The sequence below is a fragment of the Gymnogyps californianus genome, chromosome 10 (genome assembly GCF_018139145.2).
Source record: "Gymnogyps californianus isolate 813 chromosome 10, ASM1813914v2, whole genome shotgun sequence".
In the NCBI taxonomy this organism is placed as follows: Eukaryota; Metazoa; Chordata; class Aves; order Accipitriformes; family Cathartidae; genus Gymnogyps; species Gymnogyps californianus.
In genome coordinates, this window is record NC_059480.1 from 12,343,123 (window position 1) to 12,368,534 (window position 25,412).

The following is a 25,412-nucleotide window of genomic DNA, read 5'->3' on the forward strand; positions in this document are numbered from 1 at the left end:
ATGGAAAACAACATAACTACTATCTCTCGTGAAGAGCTTGAAGAACTAAGAGAAGCATTCAGTAAAATAGGTATGTTTTAAATTAGAAAATAATAAGGATGCCATTAACATTGCAAAGCCGTGTAGGATTTGTGGAAGAAATCTTTAGGGATCACTTTGTTTTGATAGAGTCATGTTTTCCTTCTATGTTGCCAGTAATATCTAAGAAAATAAGAATGTTTACATAAAACCCGTTCTTTTCACTGAAACTATGTGTGTTTATTCATTTCTCTCAACTTCAGCAATGAAAACAGATACATTTTCTTGCTGGGCAATTGCAGTATTTGTGCCATTGTATATGCAGCGTGATAGGTCTCCAATTTCAGTTTTTTGAACTCCTTAAATCTAAAAAAAAAAAAAAATTTATTAAACTTCAGTTGTTAAATATATTTTCATGTTAGATTACTGACGCTGTTTTTGCTTTACTTGCATGCTTTGGTGAACTAGTAATTTTTCATTTATTGGATCGGATTTTACATTTTAAATAAGTTAAACTTGGAGATTCTTTGATCTTGCTTTTGTAGCTAGCAGATGTTAATAAATAACTGTACAATTTTGTATTCTTCACAGGATGTTTGCAGATTAATCAGAGAGTAAACAGAGTGAGAAATTATATAGCGACTAACCTTTATTTCCAGATTGCAATACTGTTGTGAATGTTAATGTTCATGTCTGCCTTATTTCTTATTTGCTGCAGTTCTGAGGAGGTGATGTGTAACTCTGCAGCTCAGCAAATCAAACAAACATATTTGTAATCATTCATAATGGGGGAACAGGGTCGCTTTAGGCAAGAAGTCTTAAATATTAGGAGTCTCTAGCTTGGTAAAGAGACTATTGGGAAGCTGTACGTTAGAGATCTGCAAGACCATGAGTAGTATGGAAAAGGTGAAAAGGGAATTACTCAGTTTCCGTCAATACAGGTATCACGTAATGCCCAGTAAAGAGTCAGAAAGCTTAAAATAAAAAGTATTAACTTTTCTTCATGACAAATAATAAAACCATGAACCCGTTGACTCAGGATGTTGTTGAGACCAAAAAAGAGTAGAAATGCTAAAGGAATAAGATACATCCATGGAAGGTAATTAATGAGTTGCTATTAAACAATCATCTTGATGTAGTCTGTAGCTCAAGAAGTCTATAGCTTGCAGGAGCTGGAAAGACAGACCAAAGAAAAGAGCACTGTATGCATGTATCAATCTACTGGGAGGTGTTAGGATAGGTAGCTACTCACTGGTGTTACCTGACAGCTTTTCTATTTGTTTGGTTTTCACCATCTGCGGTCCTTCTTTTTCTTCCTTTCCTTCCTGCAAGTTTTCACATTTCTGCTCTAAGAATTGTCTGTACTGCTCCTACTCACTGAAAAGCGTTTTCTTCCTCACTGTATTGTGCTTTCTGTAAAATACAAGAATTAGGCATCGTTAACTTTTTTCTTTTTTCATTTTTACATTTCCAGTGTCTTTATGGATAAATTGCTTGCAGCTATATTGGTAAACTGAGAGAAAAGGCATGTATTTAACTCTTTGCTTGTCATCATGGAAACTTACCCTCAGTGAAAGGTCAACCTAGAGAAATAAAATAGCTGGTAATCTGAGTGAGCTCATGAGCATGTCCTCTGCTTTTTAGACCATCCCTGTTGTTACGTGTGTTGTTACATGTCTGCAAGCCAGACAGTGGATGGATTAATACAGATGTAGACATAAAGTTTGTCTGTGTAGTATTTGTGAATTGTTGGTAGTATCGAAAACACCAAAAGAGATATTTTTAACAAGTGTTTTTAGCCTTTTGTCAGCAGTGAAATGTGGCCTTCTTATGAAGCTGTGCAGAAGCTACACAGTGTAGTATGGATTACAGGGAAATTACTGTATAGCAATCAATTATGGCTAGAGATGAAAGCGTGTTTCTCTGCTTGCCCTTCTGTAATGTGATGCATATTCATCCACTCTGGTATTATCGGCTGAGTTCTGATACTAGAGACAATATGAAGAGAGGTCTTTCAACTAGTAAACAAAAAAACCAAAAGTGGGAGCACCTTGACAAATCAGAAAAGTGGCCACATCATCTTGATTCTGTTTCTGACTCATTGTGTTACTTGTGATGTTCTCTTACATTACTTACCTTAGATGCATCATTTGTAGAACTGGGAAAATACTATTAATTCATATTTTTCAAGAGCTTTAATATGATCATGAAAGAGACTGAAAATTGTTGTCAAACATGGAAAATATTAGCATTAAATATATAAAATGATAGGCATTATACCCAGCACTAGTTATGCTGAATGATTTCTTGTATTTGATTGAGCTTCATCTATACTGTGTATGGACTATAGTTTTTCTGCTTTTAAAAGTACTTCTCTCCATTGCATAGACATTGCACTACAGGTACAGGTAAGGCTACTTTAATGGACATTCTCAAATTCTGCTTGTATAGATATGTGTATACACATATATGGAAATATGCATAGATATTAAAAAAAAGGAACAGTTAATGTGTTGGATTCATTTATGCATTACATTGGATAAAAACATATTATAGGTTTGTAAAATTATGCTTTATTATACTAAGACAAGAATTCAAGACATCTTTCTGCACACAGATTGGCCTAAGGTGGAAGTACAAAGGGTATTTTTATTACTACTTCTGTGCTGCTTCATTATTCATCATGAGTAACACAAATTATACTAAATTTTTCTTAGTTCATTTTTATGTGATACAGCCATTCATTTCTTTCCACAATTGTGGAGCTATACCATACCTCTTGTTGAAAAAAGTATTCTGATACTTTGCTGTACCTGGACATTCCAGACACGTGGTCTTGGGAGCCAAGTGGAAGTGAAGGTGGCAGTACAAACTGCTCCCAACAGAGGTAGTTAATAGATTAAGGAAGGTCACCTTTCATAAACAGATACAGATCATCCCAGATTTATTCTTCACACATAAGCCTAACCACATCAAAAGTTTTGAAGAACAGAAAACATCTATCAGATACTAGGATAAGAAACAGAATGCAGAGTTAGGCAAAGTTCTCGTGTAAGTAGTTTTTCTTGTGTAAGTGTGCTCTTCTAATAACAACTTGCATCAGATTTGAGTTTACTGATTGCAAATGGTATAGTATCGACAGCAAGAATATAATAATTGATCTCCCTTTCACTTGAAGGTTTACAGAGAATTTTATTGGGAGTCTTAAAAAAAGCTTAAACTTTGCTATTTACAAATTTGCCATCTTGTTATAGCTGTGCTTTGTGATTGTAAGATAGTTCCTGAGAAAATACATAACAAGATGGCCCAACTCCTAGCTGGTTGTGCCTCTAATCCACAGGTATTCCTTCATGCTTACTTATCTATGTCAGAAGAAGAATTACTCGTCTCGTAGAACTGTATTTCTTACACTTTATTTATTCTTAACAGTTACTATACTTGGTTCTTTACATAAGTATAAAAACAACTTGTGCTTTCATTTTGCAGATATTGACAACAGCGGGTATGTCAGTGATTATGAGCTTCAAGACCTGTTTAAAGAAGCAAGTCTGCCCTTGCCTGGTTACAAAGTCCGGGAGATTGTAGAAAAAATCATTGCAGTGACAGATAGCAACAAGGACGGGAGAATCAACTTTGAAGAATTTGTCTCTGTAAGGCATTCCCTTTGGATGTTTCTCTGATATCTGTTGAGAACTAGGATAGAAAACTGAATTAAGTGGTACAACTAAGTACTATTTTGATAGAAATAACTAATATTTTGAGAATGGGAAAGTTTTCTGTGACAATTTACAATATCCTATATAATTATTTTCCAGTCATTATATTTCACTCTCCCATTTAATTTAGTAGATCTCATTTGGGCAGCATGTGAGAACAGCAGTTTCAATCAGTCCTCCTTTCTATTTCCTCAAAGATGAGGGGATGGACTACATATTTTAGGAACTATTGGGTCAGCCCTTGCCCTGACAAAAAGAGTAGATCATTAAATATCAGCATCTGAATTCTCTTAGTGATAAACTAATGTTTGCGCTACTATGTTTAATCTCTATACTAAAGGCTATTTTTTACTGGGAGTGAGGTACAATTTTTCACTTTTAGTGAACAAATTTGAAAGGTTTAGACTTTTTAATGTGGATCACTCGCTAGTGTGCTTTATTTAAGAGAAACAACAACCTTTCAGGCTGTTGGTTTGTGTGTGGGTTTGGGGATGATTAGGTTTTGCTTTGAATTTAGAGTACTGCTGCTAATTGCAGCAGGTTGCTTGTTGAACTAGTTATTGATCTTTCTTTCCAAGGTTCTAATTTGCAGTGGTTCATAGGTGAGATGCAAATATTTGCATCCAGTTATTGAACTGTATCTGTTACTTATACTTCATTGTCAGTTTTGAGACATCTACAGTATTTAGGCAAATCTAGGACGTATCAGTATGTCCTAGATATCCACATATCCGATGTGGTTTACATTGCAGGCAGGTGGAAAATGGTATCAGCTTGCTTAAGGGCGTGCGTAACTGTCGTGTAGTAACCTTTTACTGTAAAGCATATGATGAAGTAAGTGGAAGAAATATGCTAGAGTCATTGAAAATGTGTGTATCTTTAGTTGTTTTCTTTACCAAAATACCTGTGGAAAAATCGTGTAGATTGTTGAATGTCTACTTTTTTAGATAGCATGGCTTAATAAAGGTAGCTCTTGAGGTACTCACTGAGAAATAATATATTAGATATCCAGTATGCAAGTTTCATGAAGGGATTTAAACTAGTTTTACCTATACAGTAAATTTATTTTTTTCAGAACAGAAGTCAATGTAAATACCAAAGAAAGGTAGTTAGGTTAACTAATGACTCTAGAGTACTTGCATGAGTTAACACTTAGTTTTTTGAAGGTATGATCAATCACAAAATGCTCTCTATTTTTTTATTCCAGATAATTCAGGAATTGAAAAGCAAAGATGTTAGCAAATCTTTCCGAAAATCAATAAACAAAAAGCAAGGTATTACAGCAATTGGAGGAACATCAGCAATATCTAGTGAGGGAACACAGCACTCTTATTCAGGTAAGAAATAATTAAACGTGAGTAAATTTTGCATGGAGGAAGACTCTTCAAATTTGCACTGCAGACGAAGAAAAAAACAGCTGGAAAATGTTGCTGTTGAAAGCAGATTAACGCAGAGAAAGCATGTAGAGATGGACAAGATAAGTGTGGGTGGTAGTTTATTAAAATATGGGCTGTTCAGTTGTTGCTAGTTTCATGCTGTACTTGGAGGTAAGTTAGACATCTTTGTGAGAGCAAAAAATGAAAACAAGCACTGACAGCATGTGGGGGAAAAAATAAATGGCCCCTTTGACGTACTTCTAGTAATGCTAGTCAAGTTTTTGGCTTCATTACGTGCTAATCTACTCTTATTCCTATATTCAGGTAAAAATGAATCCCCATTTTCATTTCCACAGTGTTAACTAAAATGAAAAAAAAACCAACAAACCCCAAACAAAAAAAACCCAAACCAAAAACCACATATCCTTCCTTGATGGAAGGGCCTCCTCAGCTGTCTCTGTGCCATTACAGAATTGTTCACTCCCATATGATTTTTGCATAGCCTATCTCATACTTGAGAAGTTGCTTTTAATATTTGATCTCTGTTTCTTTCTACCTTCCCCTGCTGCATGTCATTTAAGTTGGTAATTGTGCCTAATTGTGTTGGAGCTCCTGGTCAGAATGTTAACCACCTTCCAGGATCATATTCAATAAGCAATATTGCAACTTTTTTGATTGACTCGAGTCTGGGTGTTGCTGTGGTTCCAGAAGTGTGTTAAGACTCTATATGTGAGGAAGATTCACTTCAGTTAGCTAAAGGTGGTGATAGCCTCTCTCTCAGTATTATCCTTATAGCACCAGCTGCACTTGGTATATCTCCAAAGCAGGGGACATATTCCATCTCAAAGGATGCCTGTAGGGAGGACACCATCAGAGCTAATTGTTTAGACTCCCTTTCATTTTTGGTGGAGAGAAACTGGCCCCACTAGAGTGCAATTCAACTAACCTGGCCTCATCAGCCATCTAGTTTATGGTGAGATGAAGTGTGCACTAGAATTTCACGTTTCTTCCCACTGACAATGAAAGAAGTGTAATGAGTCAGGTGTAGGTACCTGTCTTGTATGCTTCTTGAGGTAAGTGAGGTGAATACCACCTGTACTGCCTGGGTACTGATACTTGATTGACTGTTGTCCCAATAAGCATTCTTAGATACATAGTAATAAATTCTGCACTAAATATGAAAGAGAATTTAAAACTGAGGTACTAAACTTTTTAAGTTTCTCAAAGCTAAATACAGCACAGTAATCCAGATGATAGTCTGAAAAGTACTGCAAGTCTGTGAAGTCTTAGTAGAAGGCAGAATGAAATGCTGCATTTTAAAACAAGGGTGTATAGATTGAGATGTTGCATATTTCAGATCACAAATTTCCCTCTTTTCGTTGTAATTGCTGAGAAACTGAATTTGAAGTCCGCCATGATAATACCTTCCCCATTATGTCACTATGATTTTTATGTTGTCCTTCAGAAAAATCACCAGATGTTTAGAGGGTGCAGTAGGAGAAAGAGCAATCTGTACTTGCCATTTTTTGTTCTTTCCCACTGATCTGATTCTTTCCATAACTGGCCCCTGTGAAACTAAGGGGTTTTGTTGCAGATGAACCTCTTTGACCCAAGTCTGATGTTTAATAGTATGTGTTCATGGAAATGATAATAGATTATTTTAATGCTGTTTTTCTTTTCAGAGGAAGAAAAAGTTGCTTTTGTTAATTGGATAAATAAAGCTTTACAAGATGACCCAGACTGTAAGCACCTCCTACCTATGAACCCATCAGATGCCAGTCTTTTTAAATCCCTTGCAGATGGCATCCTTCTTTGGTGAGTCCAGGGCTGTGAGGAAAAAAAGAAATTAATCTTAAAGGTTAAATGCTGATCAGTGACATGAACTGGAAAAATTCTGACAGGCTTTAACTTCAAGACTCCACTCTTAAATATTTCAACCAATGTGTAAGATGGAGAAAACCTGTTTGCCCATAGAAATGTTATTTTTAGCAAATTTTTTATGTGAGTCTGTGCATATATTATAGAAGTGAGTTTCCACTTCAGACCCATAATTATACACATCAGATATGTGCAGGCTGTTTATAAAGGAGATAATTACACAGTTCATATATTCATTAGCTGAAATAATTAGAATACTTTGCTATTTCAAATATTTTTAAAAGTTACTAAATGTAGTTACTAAATCATAGGATGGGAGGAACAGAAATTGGAATTAAATCCATGGCAAAACAGAGAGCATATTGTAGGTCCGTTAACTTTAGTTTGCTGTAACTTTCTAGTTAGTTGAAGTAGACTAATAGTACTTATTCATACACCATGGTATGGTGAATTAGTCTTTGAGATCCTTGTAGATGCAAGATACTATAGAAACGCAGTGCAGAAATATATTGATTATATTACAAAGATTTTCACTAGAGACTATTTAACTGACTTTACAGTTTTAATCTTCTCAAGAACTTTTTTTGACAGCACAGACATGCTCTGTTACTTAAGTATAAAACCCAATTGCTCAAGTTTCTTATAATTACATATTATCTGAGGGTTTCTGGATGAATGTGCAATTCTTTAACACGGAGAGGAGATTTAGAGGATGAGGTGGTCTTTTTTTAATCTTGTCAGAAATATTTACAGCTAGTTTAAAGTGTTAGGAGTTTATAATCAAATAATGTATTTTCTGAGAAATGGAAGTTTGAATAAACGCTGACTTTTCTTCCTTAGCAAAATGATCAACTTTTCACAACCAGATACAATTGATGAAAGGGCTATTAATAAGAAGAAACTCACTCCTTTCACTGTTTCTGTAAGTACTGCACAGATAGGAACTTGCCACAAATGAAAAAGTAAAATATTTTTCTATAGCTTTGTTTTAATGACAGTTCTCCTGGTGGAGAAAAAAAAAAGTCCTATGTATTAAAAAAATGTCAAAGCATGAAATTGTATTTTCTAACAGACTCTGCTGAATTCTCCTGTTTCTTAGATGATTTACAGGAAAACTTGGGTTTTTTTCATGCTTTCCTTAGTTCTTTCCCTATTCACTATTCTCATTTTGCTTTACTAAGTATCTGAAGAAAGTAATTTTAGACTTCTGAGTGGATGTTCAGGTCGTATTTTAGCAATGCAGAAAGTGTCTGCATGGCTGTATACTGTATGGTAGGATGATGCATCTTTTCAGTAGTGGAGAACGGCTTGGACAGAAGACGAGAAGCTCTATTTTTAATTGTGTATGAAGTCATGAAAATATTTGAGAGAAACAGTTTTTAAGACCTTAGTTTGGATATAAGAAAACAAGTCTGGAAGAGGGAAGTAGATCCATAAGTTACCAGCCTAATGAGGAAGAAAAAAAAAAATCCTGTTTAAAAAACCTCAGTTAATTGGCAGACTTTTCATTTCAGGCTGTGACATTAAAATATGAAAAGTTAAAACATACCATGTTCTAAATCCTCCAAGTGGGTTTTGTGATCTCTACTTATTTAAAGAAGATGTGTCAGCAAAGATGATACTACATGTGTTTATGTTGTCTCTGTAGATAGTTAAAATACGACACAAGAAAATAGAGAGTAATATTTACGAGAGCTGCCAGGTATTTTTTCTTGGGATGTTTCATCTGTGACAATCACTAGCTTTACTTTCAGTGTCGGATGTTGAATTGCCATGATTTTCTTATGCTGTCTGCTCAGTTACAATGTAACAGTTGCTTGAATAAATGTGTTGGCCTGTATAAGATCCAAGATGGGATGACAGTGATGTCAGTAGCCTCCTGCACAGGGCAGAATTCCATATGAGCACATTTTTCCACAGGATCAAGCCCCTGATATTTTGAGCAATATTGTTTAATTTGTGTATGTGATACTTATGAATTACAAAAAATACTTAGATTAGAGTATTTCTCAGTGATCCAAGCTGCAGAAGGTGGTCCATGATTTTTTGGTGGGTCCATATTAAACACTGTCAATAATGTTTTCCATTAAATTTTGATAAGATATGTGGTGGTTCACAAAAAATCTCCAGAGTGCATTTTTCCACTGCGAACCATTGAACTAATGCATTATTTCTTATAACTTCTGAAACTTACAAAATTTAATATGAACAAATTTACTAAAAATTACAATCTCATAAATTTGTTAAACAATGATATTTCAAATAGGAAAACCTAAACCTGGCTCTGAACTCAGCATCTGCTATTGGCTGTACGGTTGTCAATATTGGATCACAAGATTTGCAAGAAGGAAAACCACACTTGGTATTAGGACTCTTGTGGCAGATCATTAAAGTTGGTCTTTTTGCCGATATTGAGATCTCCAGAAACGAAGGTAAGAGTAAGGCCAGGTATAGCAACGTCGGCAATTTGGAATTAACTGAGGCCACAATAGCAATGATTTCAGCTTTCTTTCAAACTTGCTTTTAGCTCTTATTGCCTTGCTAAATGAAGGGGAAGAACTAGATCAGTTAATGAAGCTTTCCCCAGAAGAGCTCTTGCTACGCTGGGTGAACTACCATCTGGCCAATGCGGGGTGGCAGAAAATCAGTAACTTCAGCCAAGACATTAAGGTATGTAGTTATCGCTCTGTCAGATAATGGTATTTAAACACGCTATGCATAGAAACAACTGAGTGAGATCAGAAGTATTTAGAAAAATAGTAGTCATCTGCTTTTTCTAGCTATAGGTTCATCCTGCATTTTTCAACACTGAAAGAGCATTTTTTGATCTCTCATATCCTATTCAGTTGCTCATAACGTATTATCACATCACAGTGCAAAGCGAAAATTTTCAACAAGCTCGTATTCAGGGAAGTTCTAATGTTCTAAGATTAGAGTTCTAATGTTATTAGAGTTATTTAGGACAATTTGCACTACCTTTTTTCCTGTCCATCCTTCCCTGCTCCTGGGTCTGCAGAGAAACCCATCTTTTCTTTCTTTTGTTGTTTTAAAGAAGGGGTGTATGGCTTTAAATTTCCTCCTGGTGCATATTTGCTAATGGTGGTTGCCCTTCATACCTAGCATTCTACAGAAGAGTAGGAAACCTCTTGAGGAAAGAACAGTTATTCAGAGGGCTGTCTGGAGCAGCTACTGATTCTTGATCTAAGGAGAGAGCAGCCCCCCTCAATCACTGTGCTTTGCTGGTGTGCCAATTTACTGACACAAGGGGACTGAAAGGCATGCTGGTTCCTTGGGGCAGATGGCAGATCTGCATAATTCTTCTCTCTTCAGTCATTCTGCAGAAGGTATGCAGAGTATTGTAGTAAGTCCAGTTGAAGAGAGAAAAACCCAACTTTTTAAAACTAAAAGCAAAGGAGGAAGATTCCCTAAGGTGATAAGACCTCTTTTCATTGAAGAAAACCATGTCGTTAATTGCTAGTTACATCTTTTCAAATGCCACCAAGAAGGCCATTATTAAAGCAAACCTTTAACTAGGGTTTTATATGAAAACTGCTACTATGGTGAAAATATTACATGCTATTTAAGAGAAGTATTCCATACTTCTCAAACTAGTAGGTTTTTGTTTTATTTTCCTGGTTTCTTAGTGGGGGAAAAAAAACCCAGAAGCATACTGAAAACTGCATCAAATAAATATAATTTTTGTCACTATAGATTCACTCTAAAAGAACCGCTTGGCTCTCCATTTTTAATTCCAATTACCTCGTTGATTAAGAAAGAGCAATTTTTATAAAACAGTCTATTTGAAAAGTGAAGGAATAAAATACCAACACTGAAAAGAAGATCTATGTTGGGTTTTTTTTTTTGTGGGTAACCGATATAAATTTGCCTTAAATATCTTAATTACAGCTGTCTAGTTCATATCCAGCAGAATAAATTTAACATTGTCCAGAATAATTAGCAGACATTCCTTTTCTCTGTCATCTGGCTAAATAAGTTCTATGTGAAATAGTGTAGTAAAACGGCTGTATGACCTCATCCATATTCACTGAAATTAGGGTGCCATATTTTTGACTTCTATGGCTTTTGAATTGGACTATAAAAGCAGAAAATGGCTATGAAAGGCTACATACTTGCTCTTTTTTTTTTATTATTATTACACTGCTTGTTTTAGGATTCAAGAGCATACTACCATCTGTTAAATCAGATTGCACCCAAGGGAGATGACCTTGATGAATTGCCCATTAAAATTGACTTCTCAGGATTTCATGTAAGTATCCAGAAACGTAAAAATAGACTGGAATTATCTGAGACCTCTGTGTATGTATCTAACATCCTGGTTACAATGCTGTCCCAGAATCCTCTTTTGTTTTGTAAAGCATACAAAAGCTCAGTCAGATTCCTCAGTGTCACAAAAGCTTCAGTGGGTAAAAACTTGAGTAAAGTTCCAGGGCACTGCTGAAACAGGATAATGCATCCTGTAGTCTAAAATTTGGAGCTATGTTTTACTTGGAGTAGTGTCTAACTGTTTTTTATTTTCAGTTGGGTCCTCCAACATGAATATTACAATGTCCTGCTCAGTTCTGCTCTTCTAGAATTCAGACAAGGAAAAAGAGTAGACTTCACAAACCTTGTGATCGTTCCTCAAACCAAATAGCATTTGGAAATAACATGTGAGCCCTTCCAATAACCAGCAGGAAAGGAAAGCGTGGCATCCATCAAGCTTTAAGTTGTAAAGGGATAAAGGGTCTAAAACCAGCCTAGGTAGATGTGAAAACACTTTTATTGCTGCTACATAATGCTCGTTGGAAGGATTATTCTGAGAATGCATTTGATACAAAATTGAACTGCCTGCCTGAGATATAGATATCTATATATCAATCAGAATCTTAAGTAAAATCTCGTTATTCATTATAATAATGAAAACCCACATGTAAAATTATGTTTGCTTACAAGCTTTAGTTCTCTTAAACTCCTTCGTGAGGAGAGCTCTGGGTTTTTTTTTGTTTGCTTTTGGAGTTTTTTTGGGGGAGTGAGAAAGGATAGTAGTTCATTTTTTCCATGTAATTTCCTACAGTTCATATGAGCATTATCTGTAATGGGTTATAAACCAGTATCAATAACATGTAACAACTTGTTCTAGAGCAAGTTTCTGGTTGAGTGTACCAACGCTGAATTACTGACTTATTCAATTCTAACAAATTCAACTACTAACTCATTTCCCTGTAAATAGTAACTCTTAGTGTTGTGAAGATTAGAGACAAAAAGTATATGCTACATGGTTTTGAACACTGATTTATTCTATGTAGATTAATAATAAAGACAAATAAACAACACATAGGTTACCAACTTAAGACGATTCAGAGGCAAAAATATTAAAAGGAAAGCAAGGTAGTAGATTATCACATTCTGAAGCATTCAAAGTCTTACTGAGGGTTTTGGGCATCATCTGTAATTACTATGCTTGAGAGTATCAGTTTAAAGCAGTGATGGTGAACCTTTGGCACATATAGCAGAATATGCAGTGTGGGAATCAATGGCCTGGAAACTGAAATATAACCACTACACCTCTGGCTGCTACTGCTGTTGCTGTGATTCATGAGGAATGCTGCGCAGGCAGCCACGGAAGTGAAGGACAGAAAGAAAGTGGAAGGAAGATGGGAAGAGGGGAATTGTTATGGGCTATAAGAGGTAGCTCAGGCATTGGGGGAATGAGGGAGGAACTCACACGGGTCATTTAAAGATTTGCCAAACTGAATATTCAGTAAAGAATGGAAACATGCTAGTATTCATTACAAATTAATTTTTTTTTTTTATTTTAGGATAAAAATGACTTGAGGAGGGCTGAATACATGCTCCAACAGGCAGATAAATTGGGCTGCAGACAGTTTGTAACTCCAGCTGATGTGGTTGCAGGCAACCCTAAACTGAATTTGGCTTTTGTTGCAAATCTCTTTAACACATATCCAGCCCTACACAAGCCTGACAATTCATCTTACGATCTCAATTTATTAGAAGGTACTCAACTTACTAAGCATACAGGAGACAAGAATATCAGTGATTTCTATTTAAGTGTTCCTTCTAGGCTGTGATAGAGGATCCCTGTGTGATGGTGCCTGTGTTAACACCAGCATATAGAGCTTTCTCACTAGCTTTCAATATAAGCCTTAGTAGAAGTCCCTGTTACTGTGAATAGTGTTCACTTGTGTTAGCCTGACCAAAGGCTATTCCTGAATAACCTTCTATCATTCATTTGCAGGAGCAAAAACTGTCCTCTTACTCCCTTTCCAGTTTCCTGTGCTTCTTTCCATACTGTTTATATTTTAGCTGATGCACAAATTCTAGCTTTCCCTAATTGGCAGTACTATACTATGCAACTGTAATAGTCTTTTAAAGTACTTTTCACATATTGTGTTTACATATATGTGTGTGTATGTATTAGTTTGTTGCCTTTTAAAACAGGAAACATTAAAAAAAGGCTTCTGTATCAGCAACCTATATTAATCTATTGCATCAGCAACCTATATAGATCCTAGCATATCAGCAAGTTTGGACTTTTAACTGTACGGTTCAGATCCCTAATGTTAGAGATAAAGGGATAATTGGTAGCAATCTTTGGCTGTTACCCTTTCTGTGGACCAGCTAATCTAGGATAATGAAATGGCTCCTGCCAGTGTATTTCACAGTTATTCACTGATCTCAAAGGAATGGTGAGAATCAGGGGTGCCGCACTCGGGAGAATCATCAGCAATGTTCACACATTCCTCTGCACTGCCTACTCCTGCCTTCCTCTTACTGTTCCTATCAGGTTTCCTTTCCATCTAGGTGAGTCCATCTTCCTTTGCTCCTCTTTTTTTCATAATTTGTCTGCTCTGCTGCATCCCTATGTCACAAATCTTGTATCCCTCACACCATTCCTGTTTCAGGCTTCCTGCTCTCCTAGTTTCAGCTGGGTGCCAGCTGTGGTAGAGGTATCAGAGCACAGGAGGTAGTCTTCCCTTTTCAGCTGTGATATCCCTAGTCACTGCAGTCCCTGCTGTCCAGGACAAATGATTGAAGGAAAGGCCTGTTCTTTCTCTGCTGCAGTTCTGTTAGAAATGTATGCTCTTGGAAATGTCTACAGGAGCTGTGTGGAGGTGGAATATGTTTAGTTCAGCTTCTCTGTTCTGAACATGAAGTTGCAGGTGTGATTCGAAATACTGAAAACTTGGTCAAATTTAGAAGAGTTTTCATTGGCATGGCAAAAAACAGCTGAACTACTTTCTGAACTTTCCTAAAATATTTAGATCAAATAATTTAGATCAAAGTCTGAGCTAAAACATTTGTAAAGAGTTACAATTACCTGAATGCTAATTACGATTTTGTAATGATAAATACTGGCCAAATTTAACTTACTGTTTATAGTATATATTTTAGAGATGGATAATCATGCCAATGTTATCTGTTCTAAGGCAAGTAGACGACTCTCCTTTGCCTCCAAATAATATCTCCTGTGGTGTCATGTAGATCTAAACCACCAAAATAGTTATTTCAGCCAGAAGATGATGTTGTTAATGTGTTTTTCTGTTAATTTGGTTTTTTCCGTAAAATCCTGTGTTTTTACTGATATTTTCTCAAGGTAGTGATATAAAATATAAGATATTCATTTCTTTATAGTTTTGTCATAGATTGTCTGTTTAAATCTGACTCATAATTTATAATGCTTTCCTATTTTGCTTCATGAAATGCAGACTTGACCCCTCCTAATGTAGGTACTGTATTTAGTACTTTTCTGTACTCCATGAAAGTGCTTATTCTGCAATTTTTCTTTTTTTTTTTTTTTTTTTTTCCCCCTAGTGTTTTAATCATCTCCGTCCTTTTCTGGTTGATTTTTGCATTGTTCTTGTATTTTTCTATTACTTTAATATGCCGTCATAAGTAAAAGAGAAGGAAAAAACCCCTACAAGTCTAACATGATGCATATAAAATGAGGGCAGGACTTGCAGTAAGTCAAATGCCGTATAGTTCTTTCTGTGGGTTTAACCAGTAGGGGCTTTCCATGAACCAAGATGTAAAGCTCTAGGCATGTGTGGGTGAGTAGAGCTTTCCGAAAGTCTTCCTTTTCCTGCATAAATTCCATCTTTTCAGTGACTGTTCCACCCAAAGAGTATGATGTGGCTGTTCTCTTTGGTTTAAGGCAATAAAAGCTGTGCATAAATTGACATCTGCTCTGATAATACTTAAAAAAGTCTGGTGATGTGCACTTGTATCCAGAGAGCATATCCCTCAGGTATACTGACATAGCAAAATGAACATTTGATATTATGTGGGGATGGAGAGGGGAGTCCTGACCTCCGTCAATGCACAACCTTTAACTGAATGTTGCTGTTGCTCTGAGGAATCTCTCACTTGTGGGGAAGGCAGCAGAGTTCGGAGTCTAAGTCACACAGAAAGCTGAGTTCTTGGCAGGGAGGAAGAGGAGGGACTTCCGTCCACCCACGTTTCCTCCAGTGTAGATGTCCTCTGCTGCTGTTGCTTAGTCCACTGGCAGCCTTCAAGGCTGTTACCACGAGAGGGTTAACTACTCCCACTCAGGCCAGCTGAACTTAGGGTGCAAATTGCATCTTGAGCTCTGTTGTCTTTCAGAGAGAATCGTAAATATTTGGAGCCCTTTGGATTCTTGACCCCATCCCTATGGCTACTCCCCACTCAGTTCCATAATATAATGATCTCAAAGAAAGAGATGGCGATAAATATAAAGGATACTACCAAATTTGCTCCTCTCTCTTTTGTGTAGCTCTGCCCCCTTTCTGCAGTTTTCCAATGATTTTGGCTATCTGCTGCACCACTCAGCAGAAGATATGCTCCTGATAGGATCACAAGGTATATTTTGAATAAAAGAATAGAGAGAAAAAATTGGTCAGTTCTCAGCCATCTGGAAAACTTATGAACGCTTATGTGCTGCATGATAAAGGGATTTGTTTAGAGTGGCATATTAAATATAGTATGCTGGGTTTAGTTCCTGGATTCCCGTTATCCAAAAGGGTGCTGCCCAACTTGCATGCTCTTGCTCCTGTTTCGTGTCTTTAGATTCTTTTGACAGTGTTAAGCATGCATCTTAAAATTCTCAGTCTGAGTGCAGTTGCTGAGTATCTGGTTTTGTAGCTATGCTTTGTTTAGTAAGAGTTCATTAAATAATCTTGTTACTGTCTTTGCAATGGACAAGTGTTCCTAAAAGCACTTTGCAGTCAGTATTTTAGGTATTGCAAACCAACTCAAAGCTCAGCCTAAAAACTTCAAAAAAGAAAAAAAAGCTTCAAAATACTATAACCTCTGAACTTACTCTTTATAAACTTAAATTATATATCATGCTTGTATTTTGATTGTATCTTTTTTTATGGGAAAATGATATTTTTAATAACTTTGTCATAAAATGTGATTGTTACCTTTTAAATTTTGTTGTGGGAAGAAATATGTGAAACAAAGGTGACTGCTTGAAGACCTTGCAGAATAGTATTTTTCTTTGTTTCAGCATGTATTAATCAGTGACTCTGGTAATTTTTACAAGTAAATCTTTGAAACAAATACTAGTTTGAATTGCATATGAAAGACCTCATAATTTAGAAAGAAAATATATCAGTAGGATGAATATAATCTATTTCATAATTGGAAAGGAAAATAACTGGTAAGCTGGCTGAAACTTTTTAAATAAAATTTGTGCTGTTTGGAAAATGTCAATTACAGCTGAAATTTCTGAATTTTTTTTTAATAAATATATTTTGAAGCCCAGAGCTTTTTGTATAAAAGGAGAAGAGACCTAGATTAAAATTGTAACCTCTATCTAAAAATCGATGTTATGACTAGGTCTATTTCATGGAAAAATTAATATTAAAGAGGTTTTCTTTCTAGTCTAATGATAAATATCTGTTTGTACAGTAGCTTCATTTTGCAAAAACATTCATTGTTCTGTAGTCAACATAGAACTGCAGTACCAAATGAGACAGTTGTCACGCTACATAAACCTCATAGACAAACTTGGTACCATTATCCTCTAAGGAAAAAACAAAAAAAGCAAAGAAAAATCTTAGTCAGATTTTTACATGTTTCAGTCCTAAGACATCTGTTCTTTCGTTGTTTGGGGGAAAACAGAAATGTCCTTTCTGTTTTCTTAACTGTGGATTATCAGCCCAGGGGAACAAAGTGATTACGTTATTCCAAGCTCACATATTCAGGCTAAATATTTTCTTAAATGCTCTTCTTTGATGTAAGAGAAAACAGCTTATGCAGCACTGACTCACATGCAATTGGCACAGATACATTGTTAAAATTTAGGTAATGTTGTATGTAGAAAATTAATGTATTACTGCAAACTTTATAGAGAAAGAACGTTAGTTTAGGAACTCATGATTACAATAGATAAAACCAATCTAAGGAAAGTGAAGGGTGGGTGTTTTTCTGCTGAATTTTCTGCATTTCTCATAAGCAGAGTTGCTAGTTAAAACTGCAAGAATAACTAGCCCCCTTGGCAGTATAAATAACTTCACAAATTTAACGAATACAATACTGCCTTGCTAAGAACTAAAAAAGTGACGTCTGTTGCTTTGGGGAGGACCTTCACAAATTAATACTGGGAACTTCTGTGGGAAGGGAAGTGGAGCTATAGTTTCTGGAGTTTGATGCAATTGCAATAAGTGTGTTAGTACCAACTTGAAATAAAAATATGCTATTTCAAACAGATTTAAAGATACTGTTGAATGCAATTTCCACTGATCTTGGTTTTAAGAAATTATTAATAATCACGATTTTCTCCATGATATATTAATTATCTAAAATATAATCAACAAACTGTCTATTTCTGTATCTTGTCAAATTGTATTTACACAGAAAAATGTAGTCTAATAGTACTCCCTGTAGTGCCTCTGGCCTTGTGCCCAGAACTGAGGGACTCTGAATTTGATAGGATTGCTTCGACTTATTGGCCAGTAAAGACTACTGTTAGGGAAAGGATGAACTCATTTGGGGGGGGCTGGGGGGAAGGGCTATGAGAATCATTTAAACATTGCTTATTAAAGTGTTTTCTCCAATAATTTATGTAGAATTATATTTGTCACCATAGGAGAAAGTAAGGAAGAAAGGACTTTCAGAAACTGGATGAATTCACTGGGTGTAAGCCCATATGTTAATCATTTATACAGGTAAGGCTTTTTTTAAAAACAATTATTTGATTTCTCTTGGATGACAGGGGAAGAAGGAAGACGGGAAGAAGAAAGGGAAGTTGTATTTCTATGGGAACAGTGATTTCCAGGTTTCCACACAGTGTGATAGGAACTTCAAAACTGGTCTGTAGAACCGCATTAAGCAGTATCTGACTCAGATACTCTACTCATGATCTAGAAATACTAGAAAACCTAAAAAGTTTTGATGTGCTCCCATCACTCGCTTGCACTTTGAATTATGTTTTTTAAAAAGTCGAGATAATTGTGTTTTATAATGCATGATTTTTATTTTATCTCATGACAGATGAAATGACTGCAAATCTATTAAAACAGTAATGTAATTCTAAACTGTAAGAGAGGATAGATGTCTGCTGAGTAGACTGTAAGAATCTCTGCAGTATGGTATTCCCTCAAAACGAAGGGCTGCTTAGCATGCTTTTTAGATGCTTCTGATCACTTTCAAATTGTGCCAGCAGTTGATTCAAATCCTATCAATAAAAGATGGGATATAGGGAGCAACTGGGAACATCTGCTTGCATGTATACTTGCTGTTATGCTTCATTGTTTCTGTTTTCTGACCTCTGTAAAGTGATACTACCTGTAGATAGCTTAACGTGGAGAATTTCATTTAGCAAGTAGCTGAAGGGGATTATCAAGAATGCAATTTATAATGGGAAAATAATACTTTTCCTAATTTTCTTTTTTCACAAGATAAGTATATTGATTTTGATTATTCTTTAGCAAAATACATCTGTAGGTGCAGATAAAGCATGAGTATTTAACATTTTGGAAAGTCCTGAGGAAACTAAAACTAGATCAATAAATGAAAAATCTAGCTAGATGTTTTAGCTATGCCTATCCTATGAAAGCAGTTATTTAAAGTTGGTAAAACCAGTGGCTGTGCTTACTTCACTGAGATTTGTGAAAATAATGAAGTTAAACATAAAATTTAATGTAAATAATTGCAGAAATCAAGCAATAGGCTATAGACCAGTTTCTCCACAGAACGACACAGATTTTTATTTATGTGACTGGAATTTTTCAGCAAGTTAATAACACTTTGAGAACTCTCAAGTACTTAACATTTTTATTGTGAATATGAGCTTTTGTACTTAAAAACATTGTTTTATTCTCATTTAGTGACCTCTCTGATGCTTTAATAATCTTCCAATTGTATGATATGACTCGTGTGCCGGTTGACTGGAACCATGTCAACAAACCTCCTTATCCATTACTCGGTGGTAATATGAAAAAGGTGGGTAGATACTCTGTAATACAGTCCAGTTTCACTGTCTTTCATTGTGCTGCTTGTAATAATCTGGATTGTCTGGATTTGTGTGCTATTGAGACAGTCCTGGAAAAAAAAAAGGGGGGGGGGGGGGGGAAATCTTCCAGATATTATCCCAAGGAATAGATAGCAGTTATAGCATATATCATTTTAGTTTCTAAATGTGGACACCTTTTGGCAGTATTTAATTTAGGGTCTAATGAGGGTATATAAGTAAAAGTTTCAGGCCTGACACAGCTATCATTGCCTGATGCTCTTATATTGTGAGGTGTTTCCTCACAGAGCAGTTTTATATGCTGCCAGGAGAATTTGTGCAAGACTTGCAGAATCCAAGCTTTCAGTTAGTTTTGCGATCATTATGAAGCCAGAAATGGAGAGGAAAAAAAATTACTGTGTTTAATAACAACACATTTCAATATTTTTCCCAATTCAGTTTTGAAGTAAGTATATATTAATTCATTGACTTTAGTGGACGTGAAGTTGGTTTTCTCAAGTGTGAAAAAAGATTATCATTGGAATCTTGCATACTTGCATTTATAGTAAAAACTGTGTTATTTTAATCACAGTGTAGAAAGGCTAGAAATCTTCCTCTAGCTCCAAATCTCACCATAGGTAACAGTAAGCCAAAGTAATTCAAAATCCATATAGATTATAGGTCTGTATTATAGAAATATTAAGGTGTTTTCATTATTTGCACACAACATTTATTTTTAGATTGAGAATTGCAATTATGCAGTAGAACTTGGGAAGACAAAAGCCAAATTCTCACTGGTTGGTATTGCTGGACACGATCTAAATGAGGGTAATCCCACTCTGACTTTGGCTTTGGTATGGCAGCTGATGAGAAGGTAAGTTAGACGCAGTATATGATAGATGTGTATATATATGTATCTGTGCACATGTGTATATTAAAGCTAGTGTTCAGTTCACCCAACAGGTATTTGCGAGTGCCATCTCTAAGTATCCCTCTTCTCTAAAATAAACTTTTATACATTTTTTGTAGTTTTACATACTGTGTAGTGATTGAAACCACAGTAGTGTTTATGTGTACGCATCCATTTATAGAGACAATTAACACCTTATACTAAAAACTGTGATTAAAATTATAAATCCTGCAGCAAGTAAGAGTACAACTTCTTTCATGTTGATTCAATGTATCTTTCTGTAAGTAGAGACTAATTTAAATATTTGTAAAATCAAAGAAGAAAGATAAATAGGAAGAGGTGATGTATGCTATAGAAGTTAAAATGGGAAGAAATTTTTAGGCCATCACAGCTATAGTAATGTAACTATCATAAAATCAAAATCTTGCTAGTGCACTAGGCAGGAAAATAATATATTATAAATATATTTCAATAAGGAGTATTTTATTGCAAATATTTTCCACAAGTTAAGTTTCTTACACCTACACCAAAACACTCGATGCTTTTTGTTTCTCAGACTGTTGCAATTCAGTTTTCAAGGTGACTTGGAGGTAGGGAGCCATTTAAGCTTGTAAAGTACAATTAGTTACGATGTGCTGAGTAAAATATATGAAGAAGATGTAACGGTGAATAGTACGAGTTTTGGGATGTTATTTTATTCTTGCAACAACCGAAAAAGTTATTTGAAGTACTAAATAGTTTATAAGGTAAGGGTACCTTATGAAGATGAGTACTTGGCATTGTTACTGTGCTGAAGTAATATTTTACTTTTGCTTGTACCTTTGTACTGTTATCAGAGTTGAGTTCTACCACTCACTTTAACTCAGACTCTTGTTTTCTTTATTAAAGGTATACTTTGAACGTACTATCAGACCTTGGAGAGGGGGAAAAAGTAAATGATGAAATTATTATTAAGTGGGTGAATCAGACACTTGCAAAGGCAAATAAGAAAACTTCAATTACAAGTTTCAAGGTAATCAAATTCATTTACTTTTCTTCTTTCCACATATAATCAGATCTGGGATTTTTAATCTGATCTGTTCACAATTTGGCTTTAACAATGGCTCTCCCATCAGCTAGCATAATTGTATAAGGAAATATTTCTGACAGTCTGTGAATCTTCAAAAGTATTTTAAAAGTCTATTAATAAGAAACAAAAAAATTATAATTGCTGCTGTAAGATTCAAAACAAAACAAAAAGCCCCCAACAACAACAAAAAGGCTAAACATTCAAAGGGGCTTCTGTCTGAAGTTACCAATGTTTGGGCATGGTATGTCTTATATCTTCCAGATTTTTGGATATAGGCACTCTCATGCTTGTACAAACATGAAGAACAATTTTGGAAATACTGGGGGGGTAGGGGAATCACCATTTTTAATAACAGCTGGTCAAAAAGATGTACTGATGAGTGACAGAGCCAGGAGAGGGAGCCCAAGATAACCAGTGGCATCTTTTGTCTTCGTTGGCACTGCTGATATGCAGCAGACCTGTACAAAACAGGAGCTTTTCCCATTCAGCAAATAGGAACAAATTGATAAAGGAAGCTTTCCTTTCACATTTTTAAAGTGTTAAACACTGTCGTAGTTTAACCCCAGCTGGCAACTAAGCACCACGCAGCCGCTTGCTCACTCCCCCCCACCCAGTGGGATGGGGGAGAGAATCAGGGCGGGGGGGAGACCTCGTGCGTTGAGATAAAGACAGTTTAATAGGACAGAAAGGAATGAAAAACAATGATAATGATAGTAATAATATGACAACAGTAATACTAAAAGAATTAGGCTATACAAAACAAGTGATGCACAATGCAACTGCTCACCACTCGCTGACTGATGCCCAGTTAGTTCCCAAGCTGCCATCTGCCCCTCCCAGCCAACTCCCCCAGTTTATATACTGGGCATGATGTCATATGGTATGGAATACCCCTTTGGCCAGTTTGGGTCAGCTGTCCTGGCTGTGTCCCCTCCCAGCTTCTTGTGCCCCTCCAGCCTTCTTGCTGGCTGGGCATGAGAAGCTGAAAAATCCTTGACTTAGTATGAACACTACTTAGCAACAACTGAAAACATCAGTGTGTTATCGACATTATTTTCCTACTAAATCCAAAACACAGCACTATACCAGCTACTAGGAAGAAAATTAACTCTGTCCTAGCCGAAACCAGGACAAACACGAAAGAAGTCATATGTATGTCAGGTGTGACATGCTGTGTGAATCTCATTCTTTAGAAATGGTAGATTAATAATTGCACTTGCATGCAAATATAACATTCTTATACAGGTTCATTGTATACTCTGAAACAGTTATGTCTGTGGTTCACAACAGGAACATAAGAACCTAGCAAGTTAAATATTTGAGAGCTCACTGTGTTATGAAATTGAATTAGGTAAGCATTAGGCAAAAGGTAATATCAAATAATTTTATAGAACAAAATATTTCATTTTTACTTTAGAAGGTAACTTAGGTCTTCATCTTAAAAGGGATTGCTGCTTCTCTTATTTCTACATAAATTGTAATAATGGTGATATAAATAAGTTGAAAGTACGAAGAGAATCTCTCCCAACATCTTGCTTTTGGTATGCCTGTGGCTTTGGGGGGGCATTGATTGTGTTTTTAAGGTAATTCAACTGATGGTAGACCAATAAAGATAAGGAGCTACTGATGTAAAGTGACGTTATTCAGTATACCTGTTTTTACTACTGATTTTTGACAACATTCACGTATATATTGTCTTTCACAATTTGAATTTTTGTCTGTATTTTGGGATTACTGCAGCAAGCAGATTGTGTAGCAGAGAAAGCAGAGGTCCCTGATATTTATTGTGGACTACGAAAGCAAAGTTCTATTGAATTGCCATTAGTTCAAACAATAAAAATGACAAAGGTGTGGGTTTTGGCTTATGGTCTTGGGGAGATACTCCATGCATTCAATGTCTTCAAGCAGATTTATATTACTATTTTTAAATGTATAATTAATGTGCTGGCTCTATGGGACTTCACTGAATTTGAAATCATAGTTCTGACCTGCTGGCGAAGGCAGCCACGTCACATGGCTTATGTGCTGAGCCCCTGCAGGAACAGAGCCAGCCTCACTGGCACTGTCTGCTGACCGTTGGTTTGATATCATCAGCTGCTTACCTGCCCTAACAGTTGGGAAGAAACAATCGCAGCAATAGCACTTGCTGTTTTAAGAATAGAAGAAAACACATGTCCGTGTATTAAATACAAAACACAGACTGCTTGTACTAGCTCAGAATACCATCTGAGTTGAAACATTATAAAAAGAGTGAGCCATAAACTACTGCAAAAAATAGTTCCATTACAAGAAAAGGAGAAAAATAAAATTAGTTGGGGAATGTAAATACCTTTTTGTTGTCTTGAAAGTCTGGTGCTTGGACTTCTTTCAAAGTTCCCTTCCTTCCTTAGGAAAGGGGGGGAGTTTCTTTCATTAAACAAATTTAAACCATTTGTGTAATAATAATATCAACACTGAGTGTGAACCTTATTTTGATTGCGGAAAAGAACATTAGACCTGATGGGGGGGGGGGGAACCTTCACACAATAAATTAACAGAACATGCTGCTGTCTTTCAATAGGTATGTAAGATGTGCTGTAGGGTTTTTCGCATTGTGAAGACAGAATAATCAAAGCAAATTCTTTATACTAATCTTTTTGAGTCTTTTCTTTTAGGACAAATCAATTAGCACTAGTTTACCTGTCCTAGATTTAATAGATGCCATTGCACCAAAAGCAGTTCGTCCAGAAATGGTCAAGAGAGAAGATCTTTCTTACCAAGACAAATTGAATAATGCTAAGTAAGTTTTAAGTGAATGCTTTGTATTTTCCTAAAGTGCAGGCAATGCATGAATTCATGGTGTAATGAATGATGTACTGATTTGTTAACAGAGAGAGATTACATTAATATTAGTTGATTTGTTTCAAATAGAATATATTATAAATTCTAATATTCTAGAGCTATTTTCCTAGCATATTTAAAATACGAACTCAAATTCAGGGCTGTTATGACCTACCACCACTGCACTGCAATTGGTTTATTAATAGCCTGCCATAACCCATATTGGTTTTGACAAAAATAAATGCTTTGATAACAGGTAGCAAAACGTCTGCCAATACAATTGCTAATACATGCTTTCTTCACAATAATGTCCATTTTCTCGTAGAGTGTAAGTACTGACTGAACAGGTGTATCCTTAATACAGGCGTATTAAAATCTGTTGTTGTGAATCTTGGCACACTAGTAGATGCAAGGAAAATAACAGTATTTATTTTCTCTTGTTTTCCAAGATATGCCATTTCAGTTGCTCGAAAAATTGGTGCTCGTATATATGCTCTCCCAGATGATCTGGTTGAAGTGAAGCCAAAAATGGTCATGACAGTGTTTGCATGTTTGATGGGAAGAGGACTGAACAAAATAAAATAATGAAGACATGTAATACAAGTTTCTGCCATGTTAAGCACGATGAATGCCTCACAGTTTACAGAGTTCTGAAGCTTAGTATAAAACGAGAAAATTTGTATGCACAAATATACTCATTAATTATGTTTTAATAATGTGTTTATATTAGTTAAAATTTTATTCAGTTTCATAACACATTGGTTATTTATGGGTAATATTGTTTTCAGAGCATGTTCATTACCAAATTAACATCACAGATTTGTATTGCTTTAAAAAAACCCACACCGTATTTATCAAGCTTCATTTGTATTAGTTTCCATAGCATTGTAAGAATCTGCATCATTTTACATATGTTATTTCAGGACCTATTGTGAAACATTGTTTGATTTTTTTTTTTTTTTTTTGTGGGTGTTACTTACATGTAGTCATACAAGTCTCAAGGTGCATTCCAATCCTGTTATATTACCCCTAACTGCACAGAAGTTATCATCCTTGCCTTATTCTTTGAGAGCTTAACTCCTGTTGAAGCCAATGAGAGTCTTGTCATTGACTTTAGTGAGAGCAAGTGAAGGCCTATGATAATGTCTGGAAACTAATGAATATTGATAAA

The 25,412-nt window shown here is 35.7% G+C and overlaps 1 protein-coding gene across 2 annotated transcripts; it reads left to right on the forward strand.

Moving 5' to 3' along the window:
• PLS1 (plastin 1) lies at nucleotides 1-25,169 on the forward strand. 2 transcript variants are annotated; one of them, XM_050902386.1, is made up of 15 exons: nucleotides 1-70; nucleotides 3,505-3,668; nucleotides 4,942-5,071; nucleotides 6,793-6,925; nucleotides 7,829-7,910; nucleotides 9,255-9,420; nucleotides 9,516-9,658; nucleotides 11,160-11,255; nucleotides 12,808-13,003; nucleotides 18,081-18,159; nucleotides 19,321-19,435; nucleotides 20,183-20,316; nucleotides 21,241-21,364; nucleotides 24,076-24,200; nucleotides 24,691-25,169. In XM_050902386.1, the coding sequence occupies exons 1-15, from the start codon at nucleotides 1-3 to the stop codon at nucleotides 24,824-24,826; spliced, it is 1,893 nt and encodes a 630-aa protein (XP_050758343.1). In that variant the 3' UTR covers nucleotides 24,827-25,169. The 2 variants fall into 2 exon arrangements, with proteins under 2 accessions (XP_050758343.1, XP_050758344.1); XM_050902387.1 differs by having other exon boundaries at nucleotides 3,505-3,587.
• The last annotated feature ends 243 nt before the right edge of the window (nucleotides 25,170-25,412 follow it).

Coding starts and splice junctions, on each gene's coding strand:
- PLS1 (XM_050902386.1), top strand. CDS start 1: ATGGAAAACAACATAACTACTATCTCTCGTGAAGAGCTTGAAGAACTA. Junction 9,659..11,159: donor ACTTCAGCCAAGACATTAAG/GTATGTAGTTAT, acceptor TGCTTGTTTTAG/GATTCAAGAGCATACTACCA. Junction 18,160..19,320: donor TATGTTAATCATTTATACAG/GTAAGGCTTTTT, acceptor ATTCTCATTTAG/TGACCTCTCTGATGCTTTAA.